Source organism: Haliotis rubra, unplaced genomic scaffold (assembly GCF_003918875.1).
Source record: "Haliotis rubra isolate DU_JTF1 unplaced genomic scaffold, ASM391887v1 Scf929, whole genome shotgun sequence".
Taxonomy (NCBI): Eukaryota; Metazoa; Mollusca; class Gastropoda; order Lepetellida; family Haliotidae; genus Haliotis; species Haliotis rubra.
Window position 1 is genome coordinate 149,359 of NW_025767667.1, and position 14,076 is coordinate 163,434.

Here is a 14,076-nt window from a genome sequence, read left to right on the forward strand (position 1 = left end):
ACCGTTCTATGTTTGACGAACATGTTGTTACTGTCTTTATGTTGTTGAAGAATAAGAGTTATTGATGGATGGTATGTAGGATTAGTTTAGATCTCTATGCAGGAGCTATGTGTATAAAGAATATCCATAAGGAGAAGTCGGTTTAGTGTCTTTTGCTGCTTTCTGGATTTTGTTAACATACACAGTGAAAAACGTAGACATCAGAAACACTAACATCTAATTGTGCCTTCCAGAGATGTGTACTTGTATGCAGGATCACCCACCCACGCCTTCCAGAGATGTGTACTTGTATGCAGGATCACCCACCCACGCCTTCCACAGATGTGTACATGTATGCAGGATCACCCACCCACGCCTTCCACAGATGTGTACATGTATGCAGGATCACCCACCCACGCCTTCCACAGATGTGTACATGTATGCAGGATGTTTCAAACAGATTCCAGAACAGTTTGTGGAACCTCGTGCTGTGAGCTGTTTCTGAGTATATGACAAAACAAAACAAAAAAACGAAATACCACACACAGAGAAACTTGATGTTTTCCATACATGGTCGGCATCCGTACACAGCCGGGAGTTACCTGTTTCCTGACGCCATCACTGTATGGAACGGCATCATTGTAATTTTGTGAATGTGATTGTGTGATGAATATATACATACTCGTCTCATCTCATGGTGATGTTCACTGATATCCATGTACAAAACAGTATTTTCCAATGAGAACTGTATTCTTACAGTTGTGTTTTATGTGATATATAGAGAATCTCACCCAAGTGTCTTCTGTTATCAATTATATCAACACGAGTTGATAAAGTTACAAATATCCGAGGCTTGCCGAGGATATTTTTACTTTATTAACGAGTGTTGATATATTTGATATCAGAAGACACGAGGGTGAGATTCTGTTTATCATCCAATATCACTCTTCATTAATTTTCAATGAAAAATGTACATCTCTGAACATGGTACTGCCATTACACTTGCAGTGCAGTGATGTCATGGCATTGTGACGTCATCAAGTTCATGACGTCATAGCATTGTCAGGTCATTGTACAAAATCTACTGTCAAAACGATATCTCCTAGGAGATATCGTTTGATCTCACACAAGCGATATCTCCTGTGGAACACAGTTTTGGATGATAAATCACTGACGCCTCATTCCCTTCTCATATGCATATTGCTACAAAGATGCTTTAATAAACAGCGTGTAAACTTGTCTCAGTGTTTTACTTGGGTTTGTTTGCATTGTAGAAACGTCTGTGTAGAATGGTAGCTCCATTCGGATGGGATTCGAATGGATTCGGACACCTCACTGTGGTCAGTCCCACCCAAGACCCTACCTCACATATCACTTCCTGGTTGATCACACTTCACTGTGGTCAGTCCCACCAATGCCCAACCTTACATATAACTTCCTGGTTGATGACCGTTCACTGTGGTCATTCCCACCCTAGAACCTACTTTACATATCACTTCCTGGTTGATCACACTTCACTGTGGTAAGTCCCACCCAAGACCCTACCTTACATATCACTTCCTGGTAGATCACACTTCACTGTGGTCACCCACCCAAGACCCTACCTTACACTTCACTTCCTGATAGATCACACTTCACTGTGGTCAGTCCTACCCAAGACCCTACCTTACATATCACTTCCTGGTTGATCACACTTCACTGTGGTCACCCACCCAAGACCCTACCTTACATATCACTTCCTGGTTGATCACCAGGAAGTGATATATAAGGTTGGGCATTGGTGGGACTGACCACACTTCACTGTGGTCAGTAACACCCAACATTCTACTTTACATATCACTTCCTGGTTGATCACACTTCACTGTGGGCAGTCCCACCCAAAACCCTACCTTACATATCACTTCCTGGTTGATCTCCGTTGACTGTGGTCAGTCCCACCCAAGACCCTACCTTACATATCACTTCCTGGTTGATCACCGTTCACTGTGTTCAGTCCCACCCAAGACCCTACTTAACATATCACTTCCATGTTGATCACCGTTCACTGTGTTCAGTCCCACCCAAGACCCTACTTAACATATCACTTCCTGATTGATCACAATTCACTGTGGTCAGTCCCACCCAAGACCCTACTTTACATATCACTTCCTGGTTGATCACACTTCACTGTGGTCAGTCCTACCCAAAGACCCTACTTTACATATCACTTCCATGTTGATCACACTTCACTGTGGTCAGTCCCACCCAAGACCCCACTTTACACATCACTTCCTGGTTGATCACACTTCACTGTGGTCACCCACCCAAGACCCTACCTTACATATCACTTCCTGGTTGATCACACTTCACTGTGGTCACCCACCCAAGACCCTACCTTACATATCACTTCCTGGTAGATCACACTTCACTGTGGTCACCCACCCAAGACCCTACCTTACACTTCACTTCCTGATAGATCACACTTCACTGTGGTCAGTCCTACCCAAGACCCTACCTTACATATCACTTCCTGGTTGATCACACTTCACTGTGGTCACCCACCCAAGACCCTACCTTACATATCACTTCCTGGTTGATCACACTTCACTGTGGTCACCCACCCAAGACCCTACTTTACATATCACGTCTTGGTCGATCACACTTCACTGTGGTCAGTCGCACCCAAGACCCTACCTTACACATCACTTCCTGGTTGATCACACTTCACTGTGGTCACCCACCCAAGACCCTACTTTACATATCACGTCTTGGTCGATCACACTTCACTGTGGTCAGTCGCACCCAAGACCCTACTTTACATATCACTTCCTGATGGTACACTTGCCCCAGTTTTTCTGTTGTAATATTGGTGACGTTATACCTTGCAGTTCTACTGAAAACGAAAATCCACGACCTCCATGCACGTTACATTAATGTTATTATCATAGTTCTAAAATACGTCATACTTTCTTTTATCAAATAATTGTGACTTTATAAGATAGGACTATACAGCACATTTTGTATACTTTAATCAATAACGAGAATACTAAATGCTGTCTAAGCTAGTGTTGATCTTCATTTTCCAAGTTGTAAGATAATTAGCATTATGTGTTAAAGCTTTAAGACTATATGCATGGTCCAAGTCTATAATCTGTCAGTATCGATATACGCTCGTCTTTATTCCCAAGTTTTCTTGATAAGCTTTATGTACTAATTGTTAAGACGACATGTCCGGGGAGAGAAGTAACATTGCTCTACGATGACACGCTCCCGTGAAACCTGGTAGATAATTTTGGTCATTTCTGCATTCTCAAGTCTTTCAAAGCTTCAAAGTAATCTCACGATTCAGATAGTCAGCAGTGTAGATTAGCAACATTTGTAAGTATTGTTAAAAGAAGGGACCATTGAACGTGCGACCATATCCCGAACTCATGAAATGCCCCGAATAAAGACTGGCCACTAATCGATACTTTTCTTGGTTATTTGAAGGTAAGCCATGTTCAATTCATTCATTGTATATTCTTAAATTATGTTCATATTTTCTCTGTTTTCTATGGCGTTCCATACTGTTTACACCAATATTATCATTAAACTATGCAGTATTGATTAAGTTACAACAGGGAATATCTGTATCATAGTTAGGTGAGACCACGTAACACCAATCTAACATTTCAATTTACATCAACATAGTTTACAGAAAAATATAGTAAAATTAAGACATAATATAAGTTCAGTAAATCACAATTACCAGTACATATAATCGGGCTCGTGGAAGCAAAGAAATTCTTGTGCACATGTTGTATATATTATTGCGTGTTTGCAATCAAAGTGTATGCCAGAGAATGTATTTCTAAATGATTATTATATGTGTTTAATTCAAATGTTCCATGCTACCTTTCATCAAAAAATGTTTAAACAATGTACATATTACGTGAGGTAAATATACTGAATACGGAAACCTCTTGAGCCCACATAACACTTGTTGTTTTATTCAGCTGCTCACATACTGCTGCGTCATCAGTATTGTTAATCTCTATGTAGACGTTTACCCATTCAATTACATGCCGTTCGGCATTGTCAGTTAGGGTTATATCATTTTTGTGGGGTTTCGTTAATAGTTTATTTCGCAATTCACTAACCGAGTCGCAGTTACCTCCATTAGTTAAAAGCACATGGAAACAGGCCGCAATGGCAAACTTGCAACAGGACTGGGATTCCATCCCACTAACAGTGAAAATAGGCCACCAAAGTGTATGTATATGATGCATATGAGTTATAACATTACCTAGATGTTGTTTCTATAACAGTTTTTACTGGTCAGTTTCCATAAGATTTGTTCATGCATCAAAATGTGCACCGCATCGGTTTTTCATTCCCGCCCAGTGCAGCGTGGCGATTCAAATTAGTTTACATTAAGTTTGAGCTCTGTACAGAGTAAGTTAGTATTATAAATGGTATTTTATATTTAGTTCTAGTGTTCTTGTGTAGTGTAAACGGTGATATTTTCACAAATAGTTAATTATTGTCAGAAATGAGTACAGATAGCCTTAATGTCCAACTTGTCAATTTGAAGCGCATGTACAATTTCAAGATATCGGTCACGCTAGCGCTTCACTGTAATGCTGTCGTTACACTGTTCATTTCTGCATTATCAAAATGCTTCCAGATTGTGTTCTGACTTGAACCTTTCGTTTGTTTCAGTCTGTTACTCGAAAGAGTTCCTTCCGTTCCCCCAACTCTAAACCAAACTCTGAACCTAACCCTAAACCTAACCCTAAACCTAGCCCTAACTTAAATTTTGGACTTTTAATCATTTTGTGAGGTCGCTAGTAATTGTTGTGTTAAGTTTTGTTTATAATTCTAGAATATTTATAAATATTATTTGGGATGGGTGAACGGGAGGAACACTTACCCTTTTACGTATTATCACGGACAGGAATAAAGTTTATGTCATCGTAACCTTCTTTCGTCTGTGCGATTCTTAATTCATGATTCTCAGAATATATTAATTCTGCAAGGTTATGAATTTGCTGATGTTTTATTATGAAATGTAAATGACTCATGAAATGACTCATGGCCGATGCTTCTCTTGGTTATTTGAAAGGGTTGCGGTCCCAAGCTAATTCCCCGACAACCAATTCTAGGTATTATAATTCCCGGCCTAGACCAAATATAAACCCTAAAAAGGTTACTATGGGGTCAAGGTTATTATAATATCATCATAAATTCGACGACACTGTTGACAAGAGGGGAAACTGTTTGCTGTTACGAGATAAAGAGTACACCGGAAATACTAGTAGAATCGCCGCTAGGGGTGGAAGGTTTTCAGAAACTACGCATACTGAATCAGGTACAAGAAGAAACTGTTCTGAATAATGAAACAGGTTTTTTATGTTATGCATGTAGCTACCAAAAGTGTGAAACAGGTTTACGTGGTAAATTTCGTCGACTAAACTTGGCTGTGACCCATACCAAGTTCAGATAGGGAGGATGGGCTACACGAGCCGGGCCCAGGTTCAGATAGGGAGGATGTGCTACAGACACTGGGCCCCAGGTTCAGATAGGGAGGATGGGCTGCACGAGCTGAGCACAGGTTCAGATAGGGAGGATGTGCTACACACGCTTAGCCCGTCCTCCCTGTCTGAACCTAGGCCCTGTGCTGGGCACACAACTCATTTATCATGACTTTGGGTAAATTATCACTTATGTAGATTTTGAGGCATATTGTTTAGCAGTTTCGTGGATTTTTAATCCAAACCGTAAGGATTCCTATGTTTCAATTCTCCTGGAATAAGAAATGCCGTACGCTGCTTAGAAAGTACTGTGATAATTACAAAAAAGATCAGAAACTAGTTTTGCCGATCGCTTCGTTAATTCAGTAAATATTCATGCATATCATTTGGACCAACCATTGTATACTACTCAAAACAAGTTAAGGGTCAAAACGTTTAATGGCCATAGCTACAAATATAAATAACAGTAAAATGTAGCCAACATTTCATGATAACCATAACGGGAGACAAAAACAGCAGGAATGTCAGTGATTGCTGATCAATAAGGTCAAAGTGACCTACTGTCAGAAGTGAAAATTCAAAAGCCAACATTGGACTAATAACGGATGTAACCACCTCGAGCAGTAAGACAAGCAGTACACCTCTGTCTCATACTGTTCACCAGACGTTGGAAGAAGGCTTGGGGTATTGTCTGCCATTCTGCAATGAGATACTGGGCCAGTTCTGCACGGTTGTTTGGAGGGGCGTGGTTGTTACGAAGCCGACGTCCTTACTCGTCCCAAGCATGTTCCATAGGGGCTAAATCTGTTGAATATGCCGGGCATTCCATGTGCTGAAAATTGTTCTGTCTACGAAAGTCCGCCACAACACGGGCACGGTGTGGTCGGGCATTGCCACCTTGGAATATGGATCCGACGCCGGTACGTTGTAAACATGGCAAAACAAGGGGTCTTATAATCTCCCGTAGATAGCGATTTCCGGTCAGGGTACGATTAATGACATAGAGAGGTGTCCTTTGATGAAAGGAAACCTCAGCCCAAACCATGACAACCCCACCTCCAAATGTCAAACGTTGGTTGACGTTAACGTCAGCAAACCTCCCTCCTGGACGCTGATACACACGAGTTCTACCATTATTGAACTGTAGAGTAAACCTAGACTCGGCGGAGAAAAGAACTGATGCCCACTGAGCACGTTGCCAACGAACATGACGTCTAAACCAGTCATGTCTTGCCGTCGTGTGTCGCTGAAGAAGCGGTGGTCGTACTGCTGGTCACCGTGCCCGAAGATTGTTCCTCGTCAGTCGGTTCCTGACAGTCTGATCAAATACCAGGGAACTTGCAAGTTGTGGCAGTTGTGGCAGTTCTCAGTTGGTCACGAAATTGTCTGGCAGCTACTCTGCGTTGTGGGAGAGCCATATTTGTCAGGTATCGGTCTTCTCTAGGAGTTGTTGATGGAGGCCTGCCAGATCGTGGTCAATTAGTCAGCGTTCCAGTGACACGAAACCGGTGTCATAACCTTCCAATGACACTCTGACTCACATTTAGTCTCTGAGCCACACTGTGTTGAGTTTCGCCATCTTGAAGCCACGCATGAGCTCTTCCTCTGTCTGTCATGCTCAGTGGACGTCTTGCCATTGTTGAATTTCAAGTGGCAATAACAATGCAACAATTACAAGTTTTATAGGGGAAATCAGCATGCACATGACTAATCCCACGAAGAACACGTGCACATGTTGTTCATGATGAAACATCATCTTTCACACACACAGTGGTGGCGCTTCTGTGAAGCACTCGATGTTTCAATTTGTTCATTTTTTAACACCCTACCACGATGACTTTTGGCACCACAGTTATCTGCAGCCTTTATCCAGGTTCTGCAATGGTTTTGGATGAACTGCCATACACGGAATGTAAAGTTTTATTTGTACATAATGCAACCAGCCTCATCAATAGCATTACATGATGACATCGCATGACCCTTAACTTGTTTTGAGTAGTATATATTGTATGTATGAATTCCCAGTCGTCGTGTACAATTGTTCAAATATAAAGAGAAAAAAGGAAAGAATGATCCTCAGTAACAGTGAGTGAGTTCAGTTTTATGCCACACTCGGGCATATTCCAGCTATATGGCGGCAGTCTGTAATTAATCGGGTCTGGAACAGACAATCGGTGATCAACAGCATGAGCATCGATCTACGTAATTGAGATACGATGACATGTGTCAACCCAGTCAGCGAACTTAACCACCGGATCCCGTTAGTGGAGTCCTACGACAAGCATGGTTTGCTGAATAACAATTTTCTAACCCGGATCTTCACGGGTCTCTTCAGAAGCGCGACGGGTGGCCTACGCGACGAAGAGATGGGTGTCTTGACATAAAATGTACATGATCCAACAGATTGAGGCATGTAATCTCATTTTCTTTGATAACACTTGGGCTGTTGCCAAGGACAACATGACTTGTGTTAATTTATGTGTCCTAAAACTGGAATTAATGTGTAGTTAAACAACAAACAAACACTCCAGGACATTGACAGAATGTCAATTAAAATTTCAATAAAAAAAGTTTAAAAGGCGTGAAGATATCTGACAGTTTACAACAAAACTGGGATGCAGTCAATGCTTGTTCCGAATAAATATTCACATCTTTGATTGTACATGCTATATAGGAAAGAGTAATTTCTGATAAATTAGGTAAATTTGTCCACGACTCAATTATAAATATACTGAATCTCCCCATACACTCAGTCAACGCGCCCGCTCAGTGAGTTTGAGTGAGAGAGGTTAGTTTGACGCCGCACTCAGCAATATTCCAGCCATATAGCGGCGGTCTGTAAATAATCGAGTCTGGACCAGACAACCCAGTGATCAACAGCATGAGCATCGTTCAGCGCAATTGGGAACCGATGACATGTGTCAACCAAGCCAGCGAGCCTGACCACCCGATCCCGTTAGTCGCCTCTTACGACAAGCATAGGTTACTGAAGATCAATAGTCTAACCCAGACCACGGGTGACGCCCTCACGGTATTCTCGAGGTCATGCTCTGGTCTCATATTACTCAGATAACAGTTTGATATGTGGTGTGATATTTACTTGTCGCAACGGCAGCAGCGACGGAATGTGGACTTGAAGTTGGAAGTGTGGTGGAGTGATAGCAAGGTTTGAACATGTCATTCTTAAATGTTGTCGAAAACTTCGGCTGGGGAGATGTGAGGTACAGCTGGGGAGGTGTGAGTTACAGCTGGGGAGGTGTGATAGGTGTACTGAGATGTCACTGTATGTACGTGCACGGACCAAGTCAGACGTCTGACGTCCCCACGTGGAATACCATGCTGTAAGTGGCGACTAACGGGTCACCCACATGTCTTCGTATCAATCCCTTTACTCACTCGTATCCATCCCAATTGCGTAGATCAATCCTCACTCTGTTGATCGCTCGATTGTCTGGTCCAGTTGTCATTATTTACAGACCGCCGACATTTAGCTGGAATATCGCGGAGTAAAACAACAAACAAAAAAACGAAAATCGTAATTTTACCAGGCAAGCTTCGTCACGCATCTTATCGTTTACGACACACAAAGGTGCCTACATGTGCCTACATTTCAATCTCCATCGCACCACAAAATTGTTCATCTTTGCTGATCAAGAAGAGGATACGCTTGTACACTGGTAAAGCGCGTGTTGCTTGCACAGTTTAGATAGACGGCTATGAACGAGAAAACATAAGAAAAACAGGTATTTACCTACTGAAAAATGTATACTCATACAAGATCTGTATTATGTATATTAATGGGACATGCATAGTAAACGTCACAGCACTGTATGTGTTGTTTGCCGAGCTCTATCTAAGGGCCCTCAGGGCTGTTTGCCTTGTGTAGGTATCAAAGACAAACCAAAAGGGATTCACATAAAATGATTTTATGGACAAATTGAAAATTGATGCTTATAGTGTCATATCAGGATCTAAATTGTAAATATCGCAAACAAAACAAAGGAAATCAGGCAGGCCACTATCTACACATGTACCAAACTCTTTTGGAGCTGCTTTCAAAACGCTCGCCGTGGAGATGGGGCCTAATATGGTGTGGAATTTTGTCCAAAGACATTTTGTGCTATGAGATTTTGTCTGGGTGGGATTTTGTCAGCCTCACCCTACTAGGTAATCTTTCATGAAACTGTGAACAAACGGAAACCAGGACCCGGTTGTATCAAACTGTAATAAAGCTTTAATCGTTAATTAAACTATGATTAGTTAATCACTGATTATCTTCAGTTGCATTAAATCCTTAATAAAGGAATCCCTTCATTAATCCATCATTAAGCTAATGAAGGTTTGGGGGTATTATTAACTCGTCATTAGCTGTATCAACATAGCAGACGACATAATGTTCCATCAACTTGGACGTCGGAAAAAAGAGAAACATTTTCGTGAACGGATTAATTAACCCCCACCGGGTGCCACAGGGACATATATGTCCTTCCTCTTTAACCCTCACTTTGAAGTTCAATAAAATTCTACATATATCACATATTTATATACAAATATACTTCACAGTTTTGAGTTCTGCGGGAAATTGCCTGTTTCTTGATACCATCCACTATTAAATCAGACAAAACTAAAGTGCTTAAAATAACCTTTCAAAATAGACTTCGTCGTGTAGCCATTTTTGACACAATATGTAATCGCGATTCACAGTGTTATTTGCTTATTTGTTTTGAAATGTGAAAATTTGACAATTATTGGGAATATAGAATTTCAAAAATAGCATAGTAATGATCACTGATATCAGTTTTTCATAAAATCACTAATGATAATTCTGAAACGTTGCCGATGAACCTAGAATCGGTTGGGATGTTTTCGAAAATACACTTACACAAACGCCGAAGTGCGTTTTCCGCCATATTGGATACTGTTTACAAAATCACGTTTCGCGAAGGCCGGTATTGAGACACCAATTACATCACGTATATTTCATATTCAGCTGCGAGAAATACACCACTGAATTCCCTATACATTTTGGAATCAAATTACAAATGGTCTTTGTCACGAATACCAACTGTCTAGATGAAATGAAACGAAAGATATTGGGGTGAAAACGAACATTGTACTCGAAAGATTGCACTTGTTTGGAATGTAAACAAAGAAAAAATCCGATTTTACACTGCGTAGCATTTTCTGGAATTGTCCGACACCCAGCCGTCCATTCTATGCTTGCAATGGCTCAATATCTTTAGAATATGCATGGAAAGAGTATCGTGCCAAGAAACAGGAAATTAAAAACAGATACAATGCAATGATTTGATAATTCATAAGAATTTATCAAGGTTTCCGTGCAGCGTGACGCCATGACTGATGCAAAATAACGCAGAACGACAACAGTAATTATCAGCATTTCTGGCTTCTTCTCTTATTTATCCAATGAAAACTATAAAAACATATAACAAGACACAGAGAGTCAGAATAATTCTGATTACTTACATCACATATTTATGTACAAATGATCCCTGAATTAAGGGACGAGTCCTCGCCAAATCCTGTGTACCCTTGTCAGCGAAGTCGCCATTTTGTAAGAAATCGGTCAGCGATAGTGATGTCATACGTCAACCTTGTTGCCCATATTAGGCAATTTCTTTGAGGTGAAGGTCGGCTGAACAAGAGTAAACACAATCGCCCTATCCTTCCGATTACACTGTCAGTATTATGATGTGTATTTTGATGTGTTCAGATACTTTTTCATGAAACTAACTTCAGTATCTACATTTAGTTTTGTTCAATATATCATACGTGGATATTATCTTCAGCTAGGCCTGTATTTCACAACTTTCAAAGTTTTTACTGCGATTTCTGAGGGCAGTCATTATTCAGACTATAGATGAGTGTTTACCTACAATGCATCATTAATAATAATTGGGGGATTCCCCAAAGTTAATCATGGTTTAATGACGGGACCTTTATTAGAGGCATACTTAGTTAATGGGTGTTTACATAAGGGTTTATACAACCGTATTTAAACGCTTCATTAACTAATCAAACATTAAGAATTTAATCAATGATTAGTGTTTAATTGATGATTACATAATTACGCGTTGATACAACTGGGTCCAGGTCGTCAACTGCTGTAGTTTGCTGTTACAGATTCTTAAACTTTGTGTTTTTCCTTTGACGTTGATGTTGGTGTCAACCTGACATAGAAGCACAAAGTTACGACCCCCAGTTCCCTATAATTGGTTTCACTGCTCAGTAACTACTCTTGTATGCGGATGGACAGATAAGAGAGACATTCTCCCATCGAGTTGGACTTTAAGTAACTGTCAGATGATTTTTGTTTGTGGGGGCCGGGGTCGTTTGTCATCTTCTGATGACTCTTGTCTATGGAGATGATCTCCTGTGTGTATCTCTTGCGATAAAGTGTTAACCACCAAGCATATTCTGCTTGACTGTGTGGACTTTTCATATGCAAGGGATTCACCTGATGAAGCAACAAATCTTCTTTTGGGGGGATTTGGTGTAATGACATTTTCTGTTTCTAAATAATAATGTAATGAATGTATAGGTTTTAAACAAATCAAACTCATTTGGCCTTTGTACCTTAAAATGTTTATGAATGCAGACTTGATCTCGTCACTATATGGCTGGAGTAATCCCGATGTGACGTAAAGCCTAACTCAACTCAAATTCTTTAAGACATATACTGTCTATTCTCGTTGACCGACTTGCTCAGTTCTGTGAAGGAATAACCAGTTTATATTAATTATGGCTTTGTTGATAATTGTGTAATGAAGACACAAGAAACCCGTTTAAACTTTGTAACTCAAATATGTATATGAGCAGACTTGGTCTCGTCGATATATGGCTGAAACAATGGCGATGCGACGTAAAACTCAATTCAGCTCAACTCCTTATTAAGTTTGCTGTGGGGAAATCTATAAAGTTTGCTTTTGTCCCCAGCCGATATTCAAATGTTTTAGGAACTGCCGAAACTGTAGGAAAGCATGTAAAGTTTGCTTTTTGACCGAGCCACAAGGTTTGGTATTCCAATATTGTAGGAACTGCCAAGACTGACAAAAGATACTGTGTACCTGGCTTTTTCCGCTTCATTCATCAAACAGCAAGGATATATTCTTGTCACTGCAATACTATGGGCAATGAAAACAATGTGGTGAGTACACATGATATGTATCACTGTTTCAATGGAATGTATGCTGTTCTGCAGTTTATTGTTCTGCATTCTATTTCTTTTCATGTATTTTAAGCAAAATATATCTGTTGATTGGTCATATGTTTTTAATTTTCATTGTTGTCATTTAACGCCGCATTTAGCAATATTCCAGCTACATGGCGGCAGTCGCCTCTGGGCTAGACAATCCATTGATGAACAGTTGAGCATCGATCTATGCAATTGGGATACGATGACATGTATCAACCATGTCAGTGAGCCTGACCCCAGATCCCGTTAGTCGCTCTTACGACAAGCATGGCATTAGACCCGTGAAGGTCCGGGATAGAATTGGGTGGTCCGACTCGCTGACTTGGCTGACACATGTCATCGTATGTCAGTTGCGTAGATCGATGCTCATAGTGATCACTGAATTGTCTGGTCCTAACTCGATTATTTGCATACCCCTGCCACAAAGCTGGTTGCTGAAATATTACTGAGTGAGTGAGTGAGTGTCGGTATCTGGAATATGATTGATTGATTGATTGAGTGAATGAGTGAGTGCCGGTATCTGGAATATGAGTGTGAGAGTGAGTGAGTGAGTGAATGAATGAGTGAGTGCCGTATCTGCAATATGAATGAGTGAGTGAGTGACGGTATCTGGAATACGACTGTGTGAGTGCCGGTATCTGGAATATCAGTGAGTGAGTGAGTGAGTGAGTGTCGGTATCTGGAGTGAGTGAGTGCCGGTATCTGGAATATGAGTGTGAGAGTGAGTGAGTGAGTGAATGAATGAATGTGTGCCGTATCTGCAATATGAATGAGTGAGTGAGTGACGGGATCTGGAATATGAGTGAGTGAGTGAGTGAGTGCCGGCATATTGGAGTGAGTGAGTAGTCCATCGCCCTAACACACGTAAACCAAACCAGTCCCTTGGCAATATTCATTTTCTGTCTCCAGAGAAAGGTTCCTCTGAGAAGAAGTTTGAAACTCCGGGACAAAATGACATTCCTGTTATCAACATTCCGATATTCGAAATGGTTTGTACATCTGCCAATCCCTCCTACAGTGGTCTCTAATGCTGCATGTAGGTTTATTAATTTTGAGACATACATTTTCTCACAACGAATGAAACAAAACCTTGTCCATTAGAGAGAATATGTTTACTAGTAATACCAGACAGCCCCGAGCTAATTTGTTATAAAAAAAAAATTTTAATATCAAATAATGTTTTAAATACATTCGTCGGGTTCAACGTCAAATATTCTGCAGTGTAGAACTGGTGGTGATAACTGGCGGTATAATCCGATTTGGGTCGGTTCGAATCCCCCTTTTTGGCGTGATATTGATCCTTTGTTTGTCAGTAACACATCAACATATCCCCATGAAAAAGTTGTTTATTGTATCAATCACTGGGTTGACCCTTAAAACTTATATACC

General features: G+C 40.7%; 1 protein-coding gene across 1 annotated transcript in view; it reads left to right on the forward strand.

The window, feature by feature from the left end:
- LOC124264517 overlaps positions 1-14,076 on the forward strand; it is a 166,090-nt gene that overhangs the window by 24,133 nt on the left and 127,881 nt on the right. Inside the window, exon 5 of the mRNA XM_046699257.1 lies at positions 4,290-4,293. Coding sequence (XP_046555213.1) covers positions 4,290-4,293 — 4 coding nt within the window. The remainder of the gene's footprint in view (positions 1-4,289; positions 4,294-14,076) is intronic.